Source organism: Dipodomys ordii, unplaced genomic scaffold (assembly GCF_000151885.1).
Source record: "Dipodomys ordii isolate 6190 unplaced genomic scaffold, Dord_2.0 Scaffold2, whole genome shotgun sequence".
Taxonomy (NCBI): Eukaryota; Metazoa; Chordata; class Mammalia; order Rodentia; family Heteromyidae; genus Dipodomys; species Dipodomys ordii.
The window spans coordinates 30,567,269-30,590,288 of NW_012267218.1; the positions used below are offsets into that span (position 1 = coordinate 30,567,269).

The following is a 23,020-nucleotide window of genomic DNA, read 5'->3' on the forward strand; positions in this document are numbered from 1 at the left end:
ACTCGCGGTCTTTGGACTACACCTCCCGGCAGGCATCGCGCCGCTTCTCTCCGCCCCCTACTGGTGCGCAGGCGCCCTATGCTCCGTCAACAAGCCGAGCTAGGGGCCCCGGAGTGCAGTGCCTTATGGGATTTATAGTTTTCCTGGTTCACGTCAGGTGGCCCAATATAGAATCGTGGACTACAAGTCTCGGCTACCCTAGCGCGGCGAAGCCCGGTCACGTGGCAGGGGTCCGATCGGGCGTGCGTGCCGCCGTTGATCCGGTGCTGCAGTGAGGAGGTGGTTCTCGCCCGTGTTGTGTGTGTGCGTGCGTGTGAGTGTGAGTGTGTGTGTGTGTGGTGTGAGTGAGGGAGCGAGTGCGTGAGTGAGTGAGAGTGTGTGCGGGGGCACTCGGCTTCTCGTTGTCGGTGACTTCCCCTCCCCCCGCCCTCCCCCTCCCCGCCGTCGCTGCAGTGGCCGCTCCCTGGGCCGTAGGAAATGAGCGATAACGATGACATCGAGGTGGAGAGCGACGTGAGTCCCGGGGCTTTTTCCTTCCCTTGAGGGTTGTCAGGCTGGGACAGCGGCCGGGGCTCTCAGGGGGGCGACTGCGGGAGGGGGCCGAGGCCGCCGCCGCCTCCTTCCCCTTCCTCCCGGGACCTGGACCCGCTGCGTCGCGCTCCCGGCTCGCTCCTCTCCGGGCCGGGACGGCCTCCTGGGGCTGGAGGTGGGAGTGGACACGCGGCCTCTGGGACCCCCGCCCCCTCCCGCGGAGGAGGGTGTTGCGGCCTCCTGTACACACCTCACCCGGCTCAGGTTCCGGGGATACGGGTGGGTTGAGCCAGGGATCCCATTGTCCGGGTGCTGGGGAAGGGGACGACGGTCCGGACTTGCCCCTTGGATCCGCGATTCCCCCCCGCCCCCCACTCCTCCCATGACCCATGCGGATCCTGGGGGTGAGGGAAGACGGAGAGGGGTTGGGAGTGCCCAGATGCCCGAGTAGAGCCAGAGGGGAGGGCACAGTGCTCCCGACTCCCTCTGGCCCGGATCGGATCCCGGAAAGAGGGACGGCGCCCTGGACCCCCCTACCCCGCTACCGGATCCCGCTGGGGGTGTGGGGTGGGGGGAGAGAGAGAGGGAGGGTGTCGGGCTGACTCCCCACCCACCGCTTCCTCCGCCGCCGGCATTTTCTTTCTTATTATTGAATGTGAAGTGTAAAAATAACTCCTATATTTTCTATTTTTTTTCTCTCTCTTATTCCAGGAAGAGCAACCGAGGTTTCAATCTGCGGTACGTCTCCTACTCTCCATTTCATTTTCATTTCCGTTCAGTTTTAGTCCTTTTTGGGGTCAGAGAGAAAACGATATCATTCTGTTACTTTTAATAATATAGTAAATTCTCTTGTTGACAGCTAAAGTGAGGTGGGGGTCTTCAGGGGTTGGGGCGGGTTGCAAATTACGTGATTTTGGATCCTCAGGTGGTAGATTGTAGTGAGTAGTCAGTAAGACAAGCTGTATGCAAAGAAGTGAATCGTTCCTCTAGTTTGTAGGTAAGGGATTCACCTGCCTCTGTATGTGAAGTGAGAAAGAAGGCGTTCTGAAGTGATGGTGGTATTATTTGGGGGCAAAATGGCCAGAGATTTATTTAGGAACAAGTAGGTTTTAAACCATATCTGCATATTTGTATGAACCTGAAACCACATGCAATAATCGCCTATAACCAAGTCATGTGACTGCTGTAGACCCATAGACTCCAGCCAAGCAAAGTATTTTATTGCAAAAATAGGAAATATAGAGAGAGGAGCCAAAGGTTGAATCCTAAGAGTGTCACATACGGCTTCTTGTGATCTATTTCTACAGGATAGAAAGAAAACAACAAAAAATTGAATTGGCATTGCAGTCTCTTTGCTGAAAAGTTGATAGTTATGACTATATAGTGTCATAATAATTTCCTCTTTGTGTGTGCTGGTACCAGAGCCTAGGACTGTCCTTTAGAATTATCACTCAAGGCTAGAACTCTATCATAGCTCAAGTTAATTGGATGTAAGAGTCTCATAGGCTCTTCTTTGGGCTGGCTTTGAACTGGGATCCTCAGGTCTCAACCTCCTGAGTAGCCAGGATTACAAGCCTGAGCCACTAGCACCTGACTATAAAATGATTTCTTATGGTTTGGACATGGTTTCCAAAAGATGATCCTGTGGATTTAGAAACATACTGTAATCTCATGCTTTTGGAGTTTGAGACAGTAAAAATATAGCATTAGAGAGGAAACATAGGCCCAGAGTAAGACTGAGGAAGAGGAATATGTATATGAGAATGTCTGATATTTGACAGTGAGGAACATAGACATATATAGAGTGAGAATCAAAGATTCATTTGTCTTTGAGATAGTGAGGAATAAGATAGAGGGAAGAGGTGAGGACTGGAACATATGCCACTTCCAAAAATGTGGCTACTCTTCAACTCTCCAGTGGGTTATATTGTGGGACAGCTCACTGTTAGCAGATCTTTCTGTTTCTGCTATTTATTTATTTATTTAATTTATTGTGATGGTGGGGAATCAAAGTCAGGGCCATAATTATGCATGCCGGGCAAATCCTCTGTCACTTGAGCCACATCCCTTAGATCTTCATATTCTAAAAGAAATGATACCTTTCTGGATTTTGGCGGGCAGGGGAGGACACCACAGTTGCTAAGCAGGCACTGTACTATTCAAACCATGCTTCTTGCCTATATTTTTTTAATGCTAATTTAATTTCTTTTTTTTGTGGTACTGAGGTCAGCTAGGGCCATAAGCATTCTAGGCAAATCCTGTACTACTGAACTGTACCTAGTTCATTTTTCTGGTTTATTTTTAAAAATGGCATGTGGCACACCTGTTTAAAATAGTCTATGAAGACTTAAGAGGGTGCCTCTTTGATTCCTCTGGTGTAAGATTTTAGTAAACGCCATGTAAAGGCAAGCTCTTATAGTTGTACCTGCATTTTAGCATGATCAGAGATTGTGCAGGTTGTCTAAGACGGGCATTACAATTTATATTTATTTGAGATCTGATGTCTCCATAAAACCCAGGGATGCAGTTGTTCCCATAGTTTAAGATTGTCACTGGGTAATGGTTACTAAAAATAATTTGAAGTGTTGTCCAAAACTTACATTTGTAATATATTTGACTATGTGTTAGTTTTTGTTCTTGTTTTATGGTACTGAGGTTTAATTCAAAGCCTTAGCACTCTACCACTTGACCACCCCTAGACTTTTTTTTTAAATAGTATGTTTACTTGATAATGTGGACTTGGTTGGAGTTTTGTGTTTGTGGCCCAGTCTATTTAAAACATAGTGTTTCCTCCAAGTCTGCAGTTACAAAATCTGCCACAGGGCGTGGTCAGGGTTGGATGGTAAGATTGGTAAGGCTTCCTTTGCAGAATTACCCTTTGAATTGGAATTGTATTGCTTTCCAGTTAGAGGAAAGTTTTCCTTTGTGTGAAATTTTGGCTCACAGTTCTTGAATGCTTTTTGCTTTTCAAAACATTTATCTACATTGATGTTTTTGTATATTTGTTGACTAAGTTTTTTAAATCTGTCCACTCTCCTAGAATACTAATCTCCATGTTTTATTTAGATGTTTATAGTTTGCTGTTAAGGTATTAGGTTTTTTTTTCTCCTTTTGATTTGTGGGAAACAGACAATGAAAGTAGGTTGGACCCTTTGTTTTTGTTTCTTGGTGCAGGAGATTGAAGTCTAGTCCTCTAAAGCCTTTGTTTTTAATTTGCACACCAACTTGTTGAAACCTAAGTTTTTATCAGGCACAAGTGAACACCATAGCAGAGAGAAAAAGCAGATGTGTATAGACAAATGTTATATACAAATACAACTAATGTGGATAGCGAGGGTAAAAATGATTTCATATTTTTCCCCTTTACAAATACATTTGTTTATTTCCTGAAATTTAGTATAAAATAAATATACTTTTAAAAGTTTACAAGGAAACTATTTTTACGTTTTTTTTTGCTCTGGAAAAAAACACGGGAAAAGATGTGGGTTTTGAATCATAAAATATTTAGGACTACAGAAGAACTTTGAAAGTTATTGGAAAGTGTTCTGTGAGTTCTGATACTAACATGTATGTTTTACAATACCACTATACCATGTTAGCCTTACTATATGAAAAATGAGGATACTCAGCAAGAACAGAATTAAATTAGGAAGTAAGGCTGACTGTAACAGAAAGTGAAACTGATTTCACGACTATGTTTGTGTGCCTCAATACAAATGGGAAAACAACTTTTCAGTGGCTACTAAGTTTTATTTTAAAAAAGAAGTAGCCCCAAATTTGATAAATCACATAATTCCACTGATATTGTCTTAGTTTTGAGAGTGAAAAGTTGCATTTTAAAGATAAATTTTTGTAATAGGTCTATTTTCATTTTATACAAGGAGTTCCTTTTGCTTTGTTTTAGTTTGGTACGTTTCTTAGGAAAAGAGTGAAAGTATGCCAGAAATATAGAATGTGAGCTGGTTAGGAAGCCAGAGACCTTTTCCAGTGTATTGTCTATCCCATGGCAGCTAAACGTGTGTTACAGTTGTGTAGCATAGCCATTAGGAGTTTTAAATAGATTTATACAAGTCTGCTTCTGGTGCTGTTCTGGCATATTTTTAACTTTGCAGCTCTTTGTTTCTTTAGGATTTGCAGTGTATTCAGAAGGGTTGTCTCTTACCTGCAACAGAATCAGTTGCACAGCAGAAGTGCTGCACAGTGCTTGTACTTTGTGTCTGCTTCGTGCTGACAGTGATAATATGAATTCTGAATGTGCTTGTGTTTAGAATAAAGGTGTTTTTTTTTTTGTTTTGTTTGGTTGGTCATGGGGCTTGAACTCCGGGCCTGGGAACTCTTTTTGTTCAAGGCTAGCACTCTACCACTCTGAGCTTCAAGAATCAAGATGCCAGAAATGGTGAAAACTTATAAATCCAATGTGACTTTCAGTTGAGATATTCTGACCCAAGGCATCCTTACTCCTAAATGGCTGAAGCATGATGCTAGGTGTGTAGGTAGTACTATCTTCCTATTTTGGTTTAGACACCAAAAGGTGGGAAGAGCCTGGAAAATAAGTACGTTTATTATTAGATCACAGGAGTGTATACCAGGCAATGGGCTTCTGGCAGAATAAGTGTTGGGAAACTGAAATGACTGTTTTCCTATTCGAAACTTGGTGGACTTATCTCATTTCAAATACTCAATTCATATCAGTTAAAATGAGAATTTTAAGTTGCTAAGAAATTCCATTTTATCTGTTTTATCCACCAGAATATAGATATTTTTGAGTAAGAATTTGGAAGCTTTATTTTTTTGATGTTTTTAGTCTTTAATAAAAATAGCTTTAATTTTTAAATTTTTATTTATTTTATTTTTGCTAATCCTGGGGCTTGAACTCTGGGCCTGGGCACTATCCCTGGGGAACTTTTGCTCAAGGCTAATACTCTACCACTTGAACCATAGCACTACTTCTGGCTTTTTCTATGATTAATGGGAGATAAGAGTCTCACAGACTTTACTGCCAGGGCTGGCTTTGAATTGTAGCTAGGATTACAAGCATGAGCTACTGGCTCCTGGCTTTTTAAATTTATTTAGTTATGAATGTATGTTACATTATGGGGGAAGGGAGTTTGAACTCAGGGCCTATGTGCTGTCCTTTAGTAGTAGTAGTTGTTTTTACTCAAAACTGGAACACTACCATGTTTGCCATAGCTCTGTTTCTGGGTTTTGGTGGTTAATTGGGATTAAGTCTCATGGACTTTCCTGCTGGGCTGGCTTTGAACCTTGATCCTCAGATTTCAGTCTCCTGAGTAGCTCAGATTACAAGAATGAGTCACCAGTGTTGTCTCATCTTTATTTACATTTCTTAAAGGCAGTAAATATTTAGTACATTGCATAGATTCTCTATACACTAAGGGTTTTCTATGTTGGCATTGAGAAGATTCCCCTTATTAGAGTGGTTAGGTGTCAGTAGCTTGCAACAAATTATATTGTACTGGAAAACTTTCTGTATCCTTGAATAACAAAGCATTTGCTACTCCATATTATTTTCCTAAAAGTGTAAGAAGAGTGTGGACTGGTACAATTTCTTGAACCAACATGCATTCTTGGCATTAAGTTGAAATCATTTTAAGAGATTTCCCATAATTCAGAACAGATTAACTTCAGTGACCTGCCAGTTTAACAACTTATTGGCCAATAAAATGTTTTCTTACAACATTTAACTACACTTAAGGTACATGTGTTTTGTTAATGTCAGAGAGGGACAAATTGTAGGTGAAGATTTTTATTCTGGCTGACAGTATGGAAAGTTTGGTGGAAATAAAACTAAGAGGCTAAGTAAAAAACCTTGGCATTCGTAATCCACCAAAAGCTGGAAGCGATTTTGTGCTGTAGTTCCTGTTGAACATCTGTGGGCCACTCTCTGGTAGCCCCTTAGTATTTCTGTTGGGTCTAGGATGTGCTAACGGAAAGGCTTTCTGGCAGAAACTAAATCCAGTGTTAAAGAACTAGCAGAGCTAGCAACTGCTTGCTCCTAGAGCATGGGTAGAGCAAGTATTTGGGGGATCTGCTATACAAGAGCAGGTTATCACCTAGAATTGTGTTTGATCAATTCTCTAAGAGTGAGTTTTCATTGTTAGAATACCTCAGCACAGGGGAGAGAAATCTCCAACCTCTGAGTTGAATTTTGCTTGCTCAACATAATTGTTTAGCCCTTTATATTAAAAAAAAAAAATCAGTTGTGAGTTTGTGGGAAGAACTCCAGTACCTCACACTGAGTCTTCACCCAGTTTTTCTTTCTTAACTCTGAACTCTTTCCTTTTGGAACAGGGTTACCAGCAAAAGACAGTTAGCAAAGCATTGAGAGTAAGTCTGCCAACTGGCTGTATGTGGTGATGGGTATCAGGCTGCATGGATTGCTGGTTTAGAAATATCTCTTGAGAATTCTCAGCCTGTGTAAAGGTTTTTCAGTTTTTCATGTGTGCTTTCCAGTATAATTAGGCATATTCTATATTTTTTTTTAACTTGGCTCTTGTAAAATGGGCTTGGGGAAGAGGCTTATTTGCCATTGATGGAAAGATTTAATATTGATTCTGATTAGACATTACAGCTCAGGATAGACATAGACAAGGCAGGAAGGACTGTTCTAAGATTCCCCTCTTCTGCTAGTTAAACTGAGCCTGGAATCATCACAGAAATTCCATACACAAGTTTGAGAACAACAGTCCCAAGCTCAGGCTCTCTACCAGGCAGTGGACTGCTGTCTTTCCTTGTTGAGCCAACTTTTTAAACTTGGCTGCCTCCCCAAATGAGAAGCCAAGATTTTGGCTATGGTCCCCGGCCAAGTTCACTTACAATCTTCTAACCAAAAGACTTGTCCATTTGAGTCCTTTCAGTGCTCAGGGAATGGGAGAGGGGTAGTTCATTGTGGGGATGATTTTGGTATTAGATTATATATAACTCCACACCTCTGGCCTATGTGAAACTAAATCCAACTTTATTGTAAATGTTTGAGAGCTGCAGGGCTCTCCCAGAAAGAAAACAGAATTTTTATTTGTATCCTCAGGATGGATTGTGGATAACTGGTATCATTGCTTCTGTTCATAGCTCTTAAGCTGGGAGGAAGGCCAGGAATCAGGGTGATTTAGTAGACTAGTTTGTCTTAGGCTGATGTGGGAGACCAAAGCTTGGCAATTAATTTGCATGTAAATGGACCATCTTGGAAAGTATATAGCAAACACAGTAGAGGCAGTAAATGCCAAATGTCAGCTCTCCTCCACCTTCTTAGCTCTTTAGGCATATTCGTAGCCTAATTTACCTTTGTATTATATAACTAGAGGGAGCAATAAGTTAGAGTAGCACTAGGCCTTAAATGTGTTTAATTCCTTCAAACTATTTTTTACTCATATTAGAAGTTTTGTTTTTTTGCTATAGTGTTATATGATGTGGAGTACCTACCTCTAGCTTCAGGTTCTCTGATACTCCAAATTTGATTGTCCCATTAGATTCCTTGTATGATTTGATTTAATGTATCACTATAGTTGGTAAAATACTCACTTGACAGTGAACTCAGACTTCACATGGGACAGCTTTAGACTGCTCTTACCTTCTCCATGATGGGAACCACATGTCCATTCAACAGAGCTGTGGATGAGATGACCACAGCTGTTTCTGACTCTTCTTTCATCTGGAGTGACTTAGACATTTTTTTTTCTTTGATATAGGGTCTTACCATATAACCCAGGCTGTCCTCCTGCTTCAGCCTACAGGCATGCACTACATTCCAGGCTTAAACTTTTTAAATTAAATAATAGAATTTCATATCCTTTCATTCTTACAATTCTTCATGAATGTTTGTGTGTACATCTTGTCTAGTACGTGCATTTGTTGGTGGTGGCATTGTTCTTGTACTCAGCCAAGTTATTTACTCTTGTTGCTTCATTTTTAAAATTCATGGCACTTTCTTGGTAGATTAAAGCTACTTCACTTTATGGATATGACTAGCTCAGTGCAATATGGAATAGTCAAAGTAGATTCCTAAAGAAGATTTTCTGTAATTCCTAGAGTATAGGTGTGGTAAAGCTCTTGCTTTGAATAAAGTGCTTGGAGTCCTTTGAGAGGCACCATTGTTGTTATGAGGGGACTTGTCCCTGGCTACCTTTACCCTTTTGACTTATTGACAGTCTTTGTCCAGCTCATTGTTCTTTGTGACTCCAGACAGAACAAGTTAAAGATTGGCTAGGTATTTTAAAAACTGCCAAATTAGCCTGACCTGGTACATGTGCCTTAGGGAATTTACTCAGTGTGTGTTTATAGAAGACCTGCTGTCTAAGAACTGCCCTTCTGTCTTGCTCTTGTGATGGGAAGCCTTTAACAGATCGTGCCTTGGATTTGCTTTCAAAAAGAAGCCTGAATGCAATTGACATCTCCAGCAGCTCTGTGAGGATTTCAGATTCAAGAGGGTTTTGTGTTTTGGGGTTTTCTAGAGGTTTTCTGTTTGCTTTAATGAGCTTATACTGGTATCTTTAAGCAAGTGAGAAACCATAGCTGAACCTCTGGGTTTCATTTGGAGCGAAGCACTATACCAGTGCCTCAACTGTTCCCTGAACATTCCCCTCAGTCTTGGAGTGGGGTGCGCCCATGTTAGAAAAGGGCCCACTGGAGCTTTCTTTAGTCACTTCCCAAACATGGACTTGTGGGTATCTGCCGTATAAATTGGGAGACACTGTTGGAGGAGAGTCGTACTTTGTCCCCATGAATAACGATGATTTTACTTATGCATGAGCTGGATGCATCGAGCTACTTTGGATGTTCCTGTCTGTCGCAAGCCTTGCTCACCCCTTTCTCCCCTTTAGCAGCCTAATTCTGGAGACTCCTAACTGTCTACCTCGCTTGACAAATCTTCCTAGTACACTCACCAGGGACAGCGCTGACACCATATACTTCCAGGCTGTACCCCCATCTACCTCGTACCAAATATAAGGTATATAAGGAGTGACATTTCTAATGTGCTCTTTTTCCCATTCTTGTAGGCTGACAAACGAGCTCATCATAATGCACTGGAACGAAAACGTAGGGACCATATCAAAGACAGCTTTCACAGTTTGCGGGACTCTGTCCCATCACTCCAAGGAGAGAAGGTGAGTTTTTTGAGAAAGCTGATTGACCAACACTAGCTTGAAACTTGTAATAATAGCAGGGCAATAAATAAATATAAAAATAAATATGGAAATAAATATAGTTAGGGATATTTAAGTGCTATGACTCCCTTATTTTTTCATTATTTGAAAAATCATTACACATTATTTGCTCTTGTTCTTAGCAAAAAGATATGTAAGTTGTAATGGAGCTGTTTGTAAGTTATCAGTAAGAGTGGTCTTTCAAAGTTAGAGATAATATGTAATGATTCATTCAGGAAATTATCATTATCATAAGTATAGTCTGTAACACAAAGCTGGCCTGATAAGTAGTTTAGAATCACACTGAAGATGACACCTGCTTGTTGCAGTGCCTATAATCTGAGCTACTTAGAAGGCTCAGACCTGGAGGTCTGTAGTGCAGATCCATCCTGGGCAGAAAAGTCTGAGATTCCATGTCCAATTAACCAACAAAAAGCCAGGCTGAAGGTATGGCTCAAGTGGTAGCGCATCAGCTGAAAATAAGCCAAAGAGCTTCGGCCCCTGAGTTCAAGCTCCAATAACAGAAAACAGAAAAGAAAAAAAGGGAATTGGGGCTTATGAGCCTGGCTTAAGAGGTAGAATGTCTGGCCTATAAGCAGGAGGCCCTAGGTTCAAACCTTAGGGTATCACAAAGGAAAAAAAGATTCACAGTATTGGCTCCCTAGACCTCCATGGGAATTTCTTTCATGTAATTCAAGAATAGTACTTAGCTGCAAGTGTGCTTCCAGGCATGTCTGTGAACCTGCCTGGGCAACAGTGATTTTTTTTCCAGCTGTTCTTTCCAAGGTCTGTAGAGAGCGTATTTTAAGTTTTGGAACAAAAGACTTGAATAAAAAGATATGTTCATTTATCTGTGTTTTTATAGAAGGAAAAATAGTTACTTCCTCACTCCCATCCCACACTGGGGGCGCCCCCTTCAGAAGCTATCATTTTCCCTGGAGGGGTGGGCACCAGCTGTTTCTTCATTTGAAAAACAGAAGCTTTGAGCAAAAGCCTATGGGTTAGGGTCACTCCTTGGAATTTGGAGAAAACATCTGTTTGCACAGTTAATTCCATCTTGACACAATGTGTAGCTAGCCGCTCTCTGCAGCCCTTCTGTAGAGTAAGTGGCAAACTGGAAAAAAGACCTCAGTTTTTTCCTGAGTCAGGATCCAGTGTCCAAGGAATTGGCTATTTGGGGCTAGAAGTGTATAGCTCAGAAGTAAAATGTTTGCTTAGCATGTGCACGGCCCTGTGGGTGATCCTTAGCACCACAGAAAGAAAAAGAAACAACCACTTGATTAAAAACAACCTTTGTTCTGTACTTTTGATTGACTTTCCTGATTTAGGTCTGTGGTAGGAGTCCTGAGTTCTCTTATATTATTAGAGATCAGATTTGGAACCATTATGATTCATTATGTTTTGTATTATGACAAATCATGTGCTTTATACTTCATTAAAGGTGGGGTAGATCTGACTTTTATGAAAAACAAAACAGGCCATGTGGATACCTAGTGTTGCAAAACCAGAATCTGCCATAGGTTAAGCTTACTGAGTAGGGACCTTCTTGAATGGTCTTGAACCAAGGTACTTACCTGGAATAACAACATTCCTGGATACAACAGGACATCTTTATGACAGAGAGACCCACCCTTTTGTCAAACATTTGTATGTGCAAAGGATTATCTTCTGCATTTATGCACTGTTGATAAGAGAGTGCTTACCCATAGCATCATTTTAATGAGCTATGTAGACAACACCTTACATTTAACCAGGAGGGGTCCTAAGTACTTCTTTCTCATAGGGTGGGCTGTGGACCACTCACAGAGAAATCATCAAATCCACTTTCTAGACTTGGGGATACTATATTTATAACAAGCAGTCAGGTGACTCAGGCATTCAATTTTTGAACACTCTGAAGGAGTCATAGACCACAGATACTGTTTTACATTGCCATAGCCTTCTTAAGTCCTCATAATCTCCTTATCCTACATCCTGTTTCTTAAAGGAAATTGAAATTTTGAATTTGGAAGCCTTACAAATGGAATAGTAGATCATTTGTGTGACATCTACTCACTCCATTCAGCAGTACTACTGAGGCTCTACAATATGCCAGATACTGTCCTAGATATTAGGAATACAGCAGTAAAACAAGCCATCTTGCTAATGACAAAATGGTAGAAAGTGAAGTGATCATTATACTACAAATACTATGTCAGGTAAGTGCTATGGAAGAAAATTAAACTGGGAATATAAAGGCTTGTAATTAGGGCAGACAAATCTCACTAGCACAATGGCCTTTGAGTAGATCTGAAGTAAGTGAAGGAAAGAACCATTCATTTTGAGCATTCTAGGCAGAAGGAAGGCCTAGAATAGAAGCCCTAAGGCAGAATCTGGGGAGAACTCCTGGGCCAGTAGGGAAACTGAGAGACCAAAGTGGCCAGCAGCTGAGATTATGGTAGTAGGTGCTTTATAGGGGAACTAGACTTCGTATAGCCAACTTTACTGGATGCCACTCAAGTTGCAGAATTGTGTTCTGTGTGCTATTAGTTTTGGTTCAATCTAGCCTCTTCCTATAGAAAGATCATGACCTTTATTATTCTTTTTGTCTGCCAGCCAGTTCACAGGTACAGTGACTCTAACAGAACCCTTTGGTCTTCAACGTGATTTTCTCACTAAATGTTGCAGGTTTTTTTTTTTTAATGTGATGTTTGAACCAAAGGAAATTGACTCAGTCTTGATTTGGACTGCAATAATTAAGGTGGAGAAATTATGTAAATAGGCATGCAATGACTATTTTACTGTGAGTTTTGGAGAGGTTAGCTCAGATTCTTGAAAATCTTTGATCAGCGTCTTCTGATCCTTTGATTTGAGTATCTTTATTTTCCCAGTAACTTTTCACTTAACATTTGAATTATTTGTCATATATGCCCAAGCCTTTTATTATTTTAAAGAGAAATTACTATTTTTAAAAGAAATTACTACTGATTGAATACATTCCTAACCAAGAATAAGGGTTACTTGTGTTGAGAAAGAGAGGGAGGGAGAGAGAGAAGAGAAAGCAAAAGATTTTTTTTTTTAATTGTTTAAGACAGGTTCTCATTATGAAGCAGGCTGGCCTTGAACTCAGGATCCTCTTGCCTCAACTTCCCAAGTGCTGAGGTTAGAGATGTGTACTACTAAACTGTACCTTGTTTCCTTTTTCTTTGTTTTTAGGCCGTCTCACTACATAGCTCAAGCTGGACTAGAACTCAGTTCTCCTTCCTCAGCCTCCTAGATTCTGGGATTATTCCACTAGGCACCACTAGGCCTGACCAGGAAAAAGAAGTTTGAAATACAAATTCTATACTTTGTTTTCTGCATTTCTGCTGCCAACAAATATGTGTGTGTGTGTTGGGGTGAGGGGTAGAATGTTCACGTTTTAAGAAAAAAGTAACTTAATACCTGTCATATAGGTAAATTAAATCCATGTGAGGCTCTTTGAGGTATTAGACTATTGATACTGCTGCTGCACCTGCCATCATCATTGTTAGATGAGGAAAAAGCTCAAGGTTCTGTTTTTTTTTTTTTTTTTGCCAGTCCTAGGGCTTGAACTCAAGGCCAGCACTACCACCTGAGCCACAGCATCATTTCTGGCTTTTTCTGTTCATATGGTACTCAGTAATTGAACCCAGGCCTACATGCATACTAGGCAAGCATTCTACAACTAAGGCACCTTCCTAGTCCAAGGTTTTAACAGACTTTGTAATAGAATGGGCTAGAACTCAAGGCGTGCCAAATTCCAACTTTTCCATACTTAAGGTAAACAATTTAAGGATGGTTTAAATCTCATTTGAATACATGTTGTCATTGTCTTGAGACTTTCCCTCAGAGCCAGTAATCTTGGCAGTATGTCCTGCCACAACTACTAGAAAAATATTCTCTGAAGTGGCATATGTAGGTTACATTGAAATGTTCAATTAAGAGTCATGTCAAATCTATGGATTCTTTGTGAGTCTACATAGTAGTCAGCACCAGGAAATGTATAACTACAATCAGTTGGGGGTCCGTTTAAATTTTCCTTTTGAGGTCTGTTTCAAGTCATTTGTGTTACAGGAAAAGATGGGATAGAATTAGAAACTATTAGCCAATCAACTAGAGAAACAGAGTTAAGTAAGATGAATTGTGGTCCCTCTCTTTTCTCTTTTTTTGTTTTTCTTGTTTCCAGTATTATTTGGGCTTGAACTTAAGGCTTTTACTCAATTCCCCCCTTCCCCAGTAACTGTGTTCTACCACTTGAGCAGTACTTCCAATTCTTGTTTTTTGCCTTCGAAGTTTGTCTTCCTTGGCTGGGTTCAAATTGCAGTCTTTAGATCTCAGCCTTCTGAAGATTATTAGGCAGGAGCCAGTAATGTCTGGCTCGGTTGGTGTTTTGTTTTTAAGTCAGGAGCTTACTGTGTAGCACAGGTTGGCTTCTAACTTACAGCCAGGCCTCAGTCTCCTGAGTGCTGAGATTACACGAATGGGCAACCATGCCTGGCTTGGTCTCATCTTTGAAAAATAGGGAAGTGGTACTTTTCTTGAGTGGAAGTTATTCTTTGTTTTAAGGAGTTCCTTTGGGTGCTGTGAAGCTCAGTGGTTTACTGGCACCATGTTTATGTGGAGGTTAAGACCTAGTGGCCAGCCTGTCTTCCTTTACATAGAAGTGGAATACTGCTTTCCACCCTATAGTTGAAGTACAGAAGACAAAATGAAGGCCGGGCGCCGGTGGCTTACGCCTGTAATGCTAGCTATTCAGGAGGCTGAGATCTGAGGATCGCGGTTCGAAGCCAGCCAGGGCAGGAAAGTCCATGAGACTCTTTTTTTTGGGGGTCCAGTCGTGGGGCCTGAACTTTGGGCCTGGGCACTGTCCCTTAGCTCTTCAGCTCAAGGCTAGTGCTCTACCACTTGAGCCACAGCGCCACTTCCGGCTTTTTTCTTTTTTGCTTATGTGGTGCTGAGGAATAGAACCCAGGGCCTCAGGCATGCAAGGCAAGCGCTCTACCACTGAGCCAACTTCCCAGCCCTCCATGAGACTCTTATCTCCAGTAAACCACTAGAAAACCACTGTGGCTCAAGCTGTGGAGCATTGGCCTTGAGCTGAAAAGCTGAGGGACAGCACCCAGGCTCTGAGTTCAAGCTCCTTCAAGCCCCACGACCGACCAAAAAGAGAAGAAAATGATTGTATCCAATCTTGTTCCTTTATCATGGTTTAATATTAGTAATAGAAAGTTACTTTCACCATTGCCTTTAGCAGATACATACCCCAGTTTATAGTAATTTATCATCTTTAAAGTCTCTCCCTAAATGTTTGTTTTCGTGTGTGTGTGTGCGCGTGTGTGTGTGTGTGTGTGTGTGTGTGTGTGTGTGGAGAGAGAGCTGTCCCCAGCTAAGCTCTGTATTTCCTTCTGAATAGAGCTATGTGGAAAAGAATATAACCTCAATAGAAGTTTAAAAATGCAATTTTTAATTTAAAATTTATGTAAATTCTGTTTATGTATTTATTATTTATTTGTTTATTTTTGTCATTTGTGGGGCTTGAACTCTGGGACTGGGCGTTGTCCCTCAGCTCTTAGGCTCAAGGCTAGTGCTCTACCACTGGAGCTACAGCGCCACTTCTGGTTTTCTGAGTGGTTTATTGGAGATTAGAGTCTCACGACTTTCCTGCCCTGCCTGGCTTTGAACCCAGATCCCCAGATCTCAGCCTCCTGAGTAGCTAGGATTACAGGTGTGAGTCACTGGCATTAGGCTTACCTATATATATAAATATATTATTTTATATATTATGTATTTATGTGAATTTATTTTAAGTTAAACATTCCATACTGTACTTTCCTGGACACTATTTGGTTCACAATTTCTTGATTTTGGTGTGAAGATACGAGGGCATTACTCCTGTCCGTTTCCATTACAGACCTCCTGGCATGTGGCAGGTTATCTTTCCATGATTGTGGATGGAAAGAACTGAGGAACAATGGCTTGCTCGGCCCTTTAAAATTGACAACAGCGACCATCTTTCTGTGCTCATCTGTGCAATTGAGAGCCCAGTGACTGCTGTAGAGGTTTTAAGGCTTAATAGAGTAGGTGTCTACTCTTGAGGGTCTCTTTCAGAAAGAGGATTCGGCCAACAGTGAACAATAATGCATGAACAAGGAAGTCTAAAACACTGAGCTAATCTCAGTTTTGTTTTCCTTGAAGTGTGATTCCCTTAACTAGTCAGGTAGATACTGAAACCAAATAGTTCCCTTGTGCCAGGCAATGTGATGATGCTTAAGGTTAAGTATGCTCATAGTGTTTAACCTAGTGTATTCCTACCTATGCTTGTGATTCTTTGATGATGGGTACCCACATGGCCCATAACAAGTAACATGAAAGCAGAGAGCCTGTCACATAAGGTCATTTTCTTCCTTCACTGCCTGACACATAGTAAGGGGGAAAATAGAGATTTATTAAGCTGAGGAGAGAAGTGCCCTGGCTACAACATAGGTTTATGTTCCTGTGGATGCTTTTAAAGCAGGCAGTTATTTATTAATCCACATGTGTCTACATCATGACTGGCTGCTGGAGCTATGTCTTTTAAAATGAAGTATACATATACACCATAACACTACCCATTTTACCTCATTATTCATTAAACCAAACTCCGATTTAGGTGATTGTTGTCTGCTTAAATTTTCTAAATCTTAAATTGTTGCCTTATTCTTCCTTAAGTCCAGGCTCACTGACTGTAAATTTATTATTTTCTTTCTTTTTTTTTTTTCCTGGTACTGGGGTTTGAATTTAGTTAGGGCCTTGAGCTTGCTTATATTTCTTGATCTTTTGTTTGTTTGTTGTTGTTGCTTAAGCTTTCTTGTTCTTGTTCCTAGCTGGCATTATGCCACTTGAGCCTCACCTCCAGTCCTATTAAATTCTTTAAAAACTTGTGCTTTCAACCTCCAAGGGCATTTTATTGACCATCCAATAAAGGACGGACATTATTCAGTGTTCTCTAAGGCACCTCATTTGCGCAGTTGGGCAGCCATCTCTTTGCCCAGAGATGTCACTATCTTATCTGATATATTTCCTCAAGGTCCAACTCCATGCCCTAATGATATTGAAAAGACTGCTGGGGACAGGGGGCTCCCTGTTCTAGCCCTTATTTCCTGTTTCTCCGACCCTTCCTAAAGCCCACTTCAAACACTTCCCTTTCCTTAGAACCTTGGGCCCTAATCCATGGACTTTTGTGGATCCTCTAGTGTCATCTTTATTTTTGTGATTGACTGTTGACTGAGGGTGATGGGCCTATAGTGCAGACAGCTGGCTGGTTACTCCTTTACTGGAGCTGAGATAGATAAACTCTGGGCCTGGGCTCTGTCCCCCAGCTCTTCAGCTCAAGGCTAGCGCTCTACTACTTGAGCATAGCGCCACTTCTGGCTTTTTCTGCTTACGTGGTACTGAGGAATTGAAGCCAGGGCCTCATGCATGCAAGGCAAGCACTCTACCACTGAGCCACCTTCCCAGCCCTGAGATTTTTTTACTCCCTGAGAAGGATTGCAGAAGACAAGTTTTGCCTCTTGAGATTTGAAATAACAGATGACTATACTTTCCCTTTAGCATTGTTTTCCTTCCTTTCTTTCCTTTCCCTTTCCTTCTCTCACTGTCTCCTTACTTTCCTCCCTTAAGCAAAATTATAAAATCTTGTGAAAAAAACACATCTTACTGTTACTCTAATACAATGACAACTACTCTCTGTCCTAAGATACTATGAAAACCACTGCCCAGTAGACATAAGATGCTATTAATAAAAAGTAAAAGGTAAAATTAATTTTAATTGTATATGTAATTTAATTGTATTAACTTTAGCTGTATTTAACCAAGTACTTTAAAATAAGTATGAGTTGAACATTATAACTGCTTAAGAATTACTAATGAGTTAGACTATTTTTGTTGCACTCTTTTTTTTAAGTCAATGTTTTATTTTGTGTTAAAACATTTCTCCCTCGTTGTTCTCATAATCTGACTTGTTGCCCTGTCTTAATAATCCAGTATATGTTGTATTACTGTGATCCACCTCAGTTCAAAATAGTCACATTTCAAGTGTTTATTAGCCATGTGGCTTTTACGGATCATATTGGATAGTACAGTTCTAGCTACTTTCCTCTTTCACCCTCCACTTTAATATGACTGAAATTGGGCACCACATTAAACTGTCAAGAAGCTTGCCTCTCATTTTTCTTCAGAAAACTGCTATTATATTTCATTTGTGGAATTAAATGATGGCTTAGTGATTCTGGCCATTTTCAGAGCTAGAATCCTTTCTCTGAAAGCTGGCTTTTTATTGCCAAGGTTTGTGCTGTGTCTTGTCATAATTTTTTTCCTCAGCATATTTTTAAATTCGTATTATCTTTAAGTAGTTGTACACAGGAGTTGCCATTCAACAAAGCAGTTTGTGAGTACAGTGCAGCTTGATCAAGATCACTCTTTTTTTCAACATTCCTATCTCTCTCAACCACTTTCCCCTCACTTTTCTTAATTTTATAAGATGAACATTGAATTCTGACTATATTCTCCCCACCCCCTTCTCCCCTCTTCCCTTATTCCCCTTCCTTCAAATGCCTATTTCCTGGTGTTTATTTTGAACCGTGATTTTGCCTTTCTAAGATTGTCAATATGCTTTTTAAGAGGATTGTTGCCATAGCTTCTTATTTTTATTTTTTAATAGTACTGGAGATCGAACCTACAAAGCAGGTTCTCTAGCATTGAGCACTGTCAGCCTTTTCTGTGCTAGCTGTTTCCAAGATAGGTTCTTGCTTTATTCTCTGCTGGCCTGTCCTGCCGTCCTTCTATTGGTGCATCCTTGTTTCTGGGTTAACAGGCATACTCCATCATGCCCAGCAATTGGTTAAGACAGGAGTCTTAAAAAATTTTGTTGCCTGGCTGACCTCTAACCTCAATCCCCTGTTTACCTCGTAAGTCGGAGGATTTCAGGCTTGAGCCACTGTGCCCATCTTCGTTTCTTTTCCAAGTAAATTCCAATACTAAATTTTGTTTTTGTCGGTTGTGGAGCTTGAACTCTGGGCCTGGGTGCTGTCCTTAAGCTCTTCAGCTCAAGGAAAGCACTCTTATCACTTGACCCACAGCACCACTTCCAGTTTTCTGGTGGTTAATTGGAGATAAGAGTCTCCTGGGCTGGCTTTGAACCGCTATCCTCAGATCTTAGCCTCCTGAGTAGCTAGGATTATAGGTGTGTGCCACTGTCACCTGGCAGTACTACATTTTGAACTCAGAGTGTTGCACTTGCTAATTGATAGGTACTCATCCATTTGAGCCATGGCTTGTACATTTTAAGAAGGTAGCTAATTTAGCAGGTAAAAGATAATAAGTATTTTTTTTTTGTATTAGTTATGAGAGCAGATACTTGGTTATGTGTTTACTTATTAGTGTTTTTTCCTCTCTGGGAACTCTGTGCTCTGGCCTTTCACAAAGTTTGTTGGGGAAGTGCCACACCTTCGTCTCAGACTTCCAACAACCAGAGGGAAAAAAATGCAAGGTTTGGAAGTGATTTTGACCCTTAAATGTTGGCTCCTGTCTTTAAGCTCTTTGCAGGGCCTGGTAACTGCCTTTTCCTAACCAGGCAAGCCGAGGGCCTAGAAGCAGAAGCAAAAGGCCTTTAGAAACCTCACAGCCTTCCCATCTCTCTCCCTAGTATTGGTGGAATTCCATTTTTGATTAAAGTATTTTATAATATTAACCCAATTTGTTGTGCAGATGTCATTTTTACTTTTAGAAGATGGCTTTTTTCAACTTTTCCAACCCTCCTTTTACCTTAGTATGTTTAACTGCTTGTAGAAAATAATTTTCTGAGTTTCTAAATTAAAAAAAAATAAACAAAAAACATTTAAAATAGGAACCAGGTATGGTGGAACTCACCTGCAATCCTAACACTTGGAGAGTGGAAACAAGAGTATCGTGATGAATTCAAGATCAGTCTGAGCTACGCAGGGAAACTCTCAAAAACACAAGGGCTGTTGATGTAGGTTAGTGCTAGAGTGCTTGCCCATCATGTTAGCACTCTAAACTTGACCCCCCAGCACTGCCCAGTATCCTCCCTCCCCCAGAAAAGCAAATACAACATATTAGTTAGCAAGTTGGGCAGTAAGTTACCTCTCTTTTAATTAGAGGAACAAGACAACTGAACCAGTATGAGCTGGTTGTTGTTGTTGTCAGATAGGATCTTGTTTATAGCCCAGGCTAGCCTTTAGCTCTGGAACCTTCTGCTTTTACTCTGGAGTGCTTGCATAATAGGAATAAGGCACTAGAATCTATTTTTGATAATGGAGGAAAAAAGGAATAAATACAGCTGAGATCATTATTTTTCAGGTTATTAGGAAATTCTCAAAGATGGGCAATAATGTTTCTACTGTTAATGATGTAGACCACCGTTCTCAGTGTCACCTCTCTTCACCTTCTTCCTAAAAACAAATTTGCTTTTTACACAAATCTTAAGTTTCTCTAATAAGATCTACAAGTCCAGAAATGTGTAGAGCTCTTGTATTATATATTAAAGCTTTGCGCGTCACTGCTTTAGGTAGGACTTAACTTGGATGATCCCCTAAACATCTGTATTAATGAACTTGAGGAATCTTTTTAGGCCCTAAAAAGTTCTGATTTGCGCTGGGTACCGATAGCTTATTCAGGAGGCTGAATTCTGAGAAACACAGAAGCCTGTTGGGCAGAAAAGTTGGAAAAGTCCATGAGACTAACTAAAAGTTGGAAGTAGAATTATGGCTCAAGTTGTAAAGCACTAGCCTAGAACATAAAGCTAAGTGACAGCACCCAGGCCTTGAGTTTGAGCCCCAAGACTTAAAAAAAAAAAGTTCTGGGCTGGGAAGGTGGCTCAGTGGTAGAGCGCTTGCCTTGCATGCCTGAGGCCCTGGGTTCGATTCCTCAGCACCACATAAGCAAAAAGAAAAAAGCCGGAAGTGGCTCTGTGGCTCAAGTGGTAGAGCGCTAGCCTTGAGCTGAAGAGCTGAGGGACAGCGCCCAGGCCCAGAGTTCAGGCCCACGACTGGACCAAAAAAAAAAAAAAAAGTTCTTATTAGAATTAAACTCTTTGGGGGCTGAGCCTTTTTTGGAAATGTGTAGATTCTCGCTGTGGCACTGGGTTGGGGAGTTGGACTCTTCTAGAAGCTGAGTTCTGAGAAAGCAGTACCTCTGGAAGGTGAACTGACCTGACCTTGCCTTCCTTCCTGGCCAGCAACGGCATTACAAACAGTAGAAGCAGGGACCCACTGCCACACCCCCAATCTTCTCCATTTTCTCTTGTATTTTTCCCCTTGTCGGCTGCCAAGAGTTGGTGGAGCCAGCAGCACCACAGGAGCTGACATTCCCTCCCCTCAGCTTGATCAGCCAATCTTCTCAGGCGATCTTCAGTCTTGGCCTCTCCCGATTGTTTCTGTTTGGAGCCTGTTTGCTTCTCACCTCTTTTGTGTGTGTGTGTGTGAGGGAGGGGTGCCTGTCTTGGGGTTTGAATTTAGGGCCTGGGTGCTGCTATCCTTCAGATTCTTTTGCTCAAAGTTATTGTTGTACCTCTTGAGCCAGTCACAGTTCCATTTCCAGCTTTTTTGTTGGTAATTTGTTAGAGATCAGAGTCCCACGGATTTTCCTGTCCAGGCTGGTTTCAAACTATGAACCTCTGAACTTAGCCTCCCTAATAGCTAGGATTACAGTGTGAGCCCAGGTGCCTGGCTTACCTGTCTTTAGATGAAAACAGTCTTCCCTCAATGCTGCTATTAATACAAGCTACTGTTTTTCATTTCTTCCTTTTCAGCTAGATTTGCTTTGCTTGTGGCTCACTTGCATGCACATTAGTGTGTGTGTGTGAGTGTGTGTGTGAGTGTGTGTGTGTGTGTGTGTGTGTGTGTGTTGGGGGATACTGAGGCTTGAATTCAGGGCCTGAGCACTGAGCTTTTTCACTTAAGGCTGATACTGTACTATTTGAACTGCAATTCTACTTCTGGCTTTTTGCTAATTGAAGACTTTCCTGCTCAGGCTGACTTCTAATAATGAGCCTCAGATCTCAGCCTCCTGAGTGGCTAGGATAAAAGGGGTGAGCCATGGGCACTTGGCTCTGATCTTTTTAAAACCTTTAGTTCTAAAGTGGCCTCTGTTCCCAAGATACAGGTGTCTCATGGGCTTGGGTTCAAATTCTGACTGTGCTTCCTTCAAGTTATGTGACATTGGGTAAGTTACAGACCTGTGCCTCATTTATAAAGTAGAGAAAAGAGCATATCAAAGAGTATGGTTAGGATGATGGTATTTAATAAGCCCTTAGTGTTAGCTGCTGTGATCCTTGTTATCTTCATCATTTTTTTTTTTTAAGAACTAGGGTTTAAACCTGAACTCACCGCCTCCAACATATGCTAGGTTGACACTCCACCATTTGAACTATGCCTCCAGCTCAGCTTCTGCTGGTTATTTTGGAGATGGAGTATTGTGGACTTTTTTGCTCAGGCAAAAAAGCTTCCATCCTCTACATTTTAGCCTCCTAAGTATCTAGGATTACAGGTATGAGCATTACAGGTATGAGCCACTGGCATCTGGCCTCCATCATTATTTCTGAGTGCAAGCATGGATTTAGACCAAGAAATGGCTGCCCAGCGTTCTGCTGTGTGGTTCCCCCACAGAGAGAAGCTTGTCACACTGTTTTATAGGAGGCCCAGCTCCCAGCTGCTTCGTCATTCATCTCCTTCAGCCACTAGAGTCTACCCTACCTTCAGGGCTGCGTCCAAACTCTTCTGCTTAGAAACTAGCAGGAAAAAATGAGTCTTCCGTCTTTTTTCAGGCAATATTTGATTTATGGACAGGTGGCTTGCTAGTTCCTATTTGGTCAGCAGTCTCATAGGTATATTATTAGTTATTCAGCTGGCTGGGAGAGCCTTTCAGAAAATTGAAACCAAAAGTCTGGGGTTGGTCCACAGTCCCTGTCATAAACCCTATGGTTTCTTGGAAGTCTTTACTATACACATAAACTCATAAAGACAAGGATGGGTCTATTAACATTTCTGTGGCTATGGTCTTGTGTGGTTTGGAAAGATGTTGGAACAGGACACTATTCAGATTAATCTAGCATTTTCTAGATTCAAACTTTCATCTTTTGCTCTAGAGTAGATGTGGGTTTTATTTAGTTATTTTTTAATTGGACTTTAATTCTTGTGGAATGTCTTAGGAAGGACAAAATAAAGTTAGCTGAACCATCTTTTTTTTTTCAGTACTGGGATTTGAACTCAGTGCCTTGAGCTTGCTAAAAGTCAGGAACTTTGCTACTTGAGCCATGCCCCCTACCCTGAACCAGT

At 41.2% G+C, this 23,020-nt stretch overlaps 1 protein-coding gene across 3 annotated transcripts in view; it reads left to right on the forward strand.

Moving 5' to 3' along the window:
• The first annotated feature begins 241 nt into the window (after nucleotides 1-241).
• Nucleotides 242-23,020, forward strand: part of Max (MYC associated factor X) — a 28,448-nt gene continuing 5,669 nt past the window's right edge. For 2 of the 3 annotated variants that reach the window (XR_001175101.1, XM_013017100.1), the window contains exons 1-3: nucleotides 242-513; nucleotides 1,243-1,269; nucleotides 9,543-9,650. Coding sequence is in view for 2 of the 3 variants with exons in the window: in XM_013017100.1 (XP_012872554.1) it covers nucleotides 478-513; nucleotides 1,243-1,269; nucleotides 9,543-9,650 (171 nt within the window). In the remaining variant the exon portion in view is untranslated. The remainder of the gene's footprint in view (nucleotides 514-1,242; nucleotides 1,270-9,542; nucleotides 9,651-23,020) is intronic. The other variant, XM_013017109.1, reaches the window with a different exon arrangement.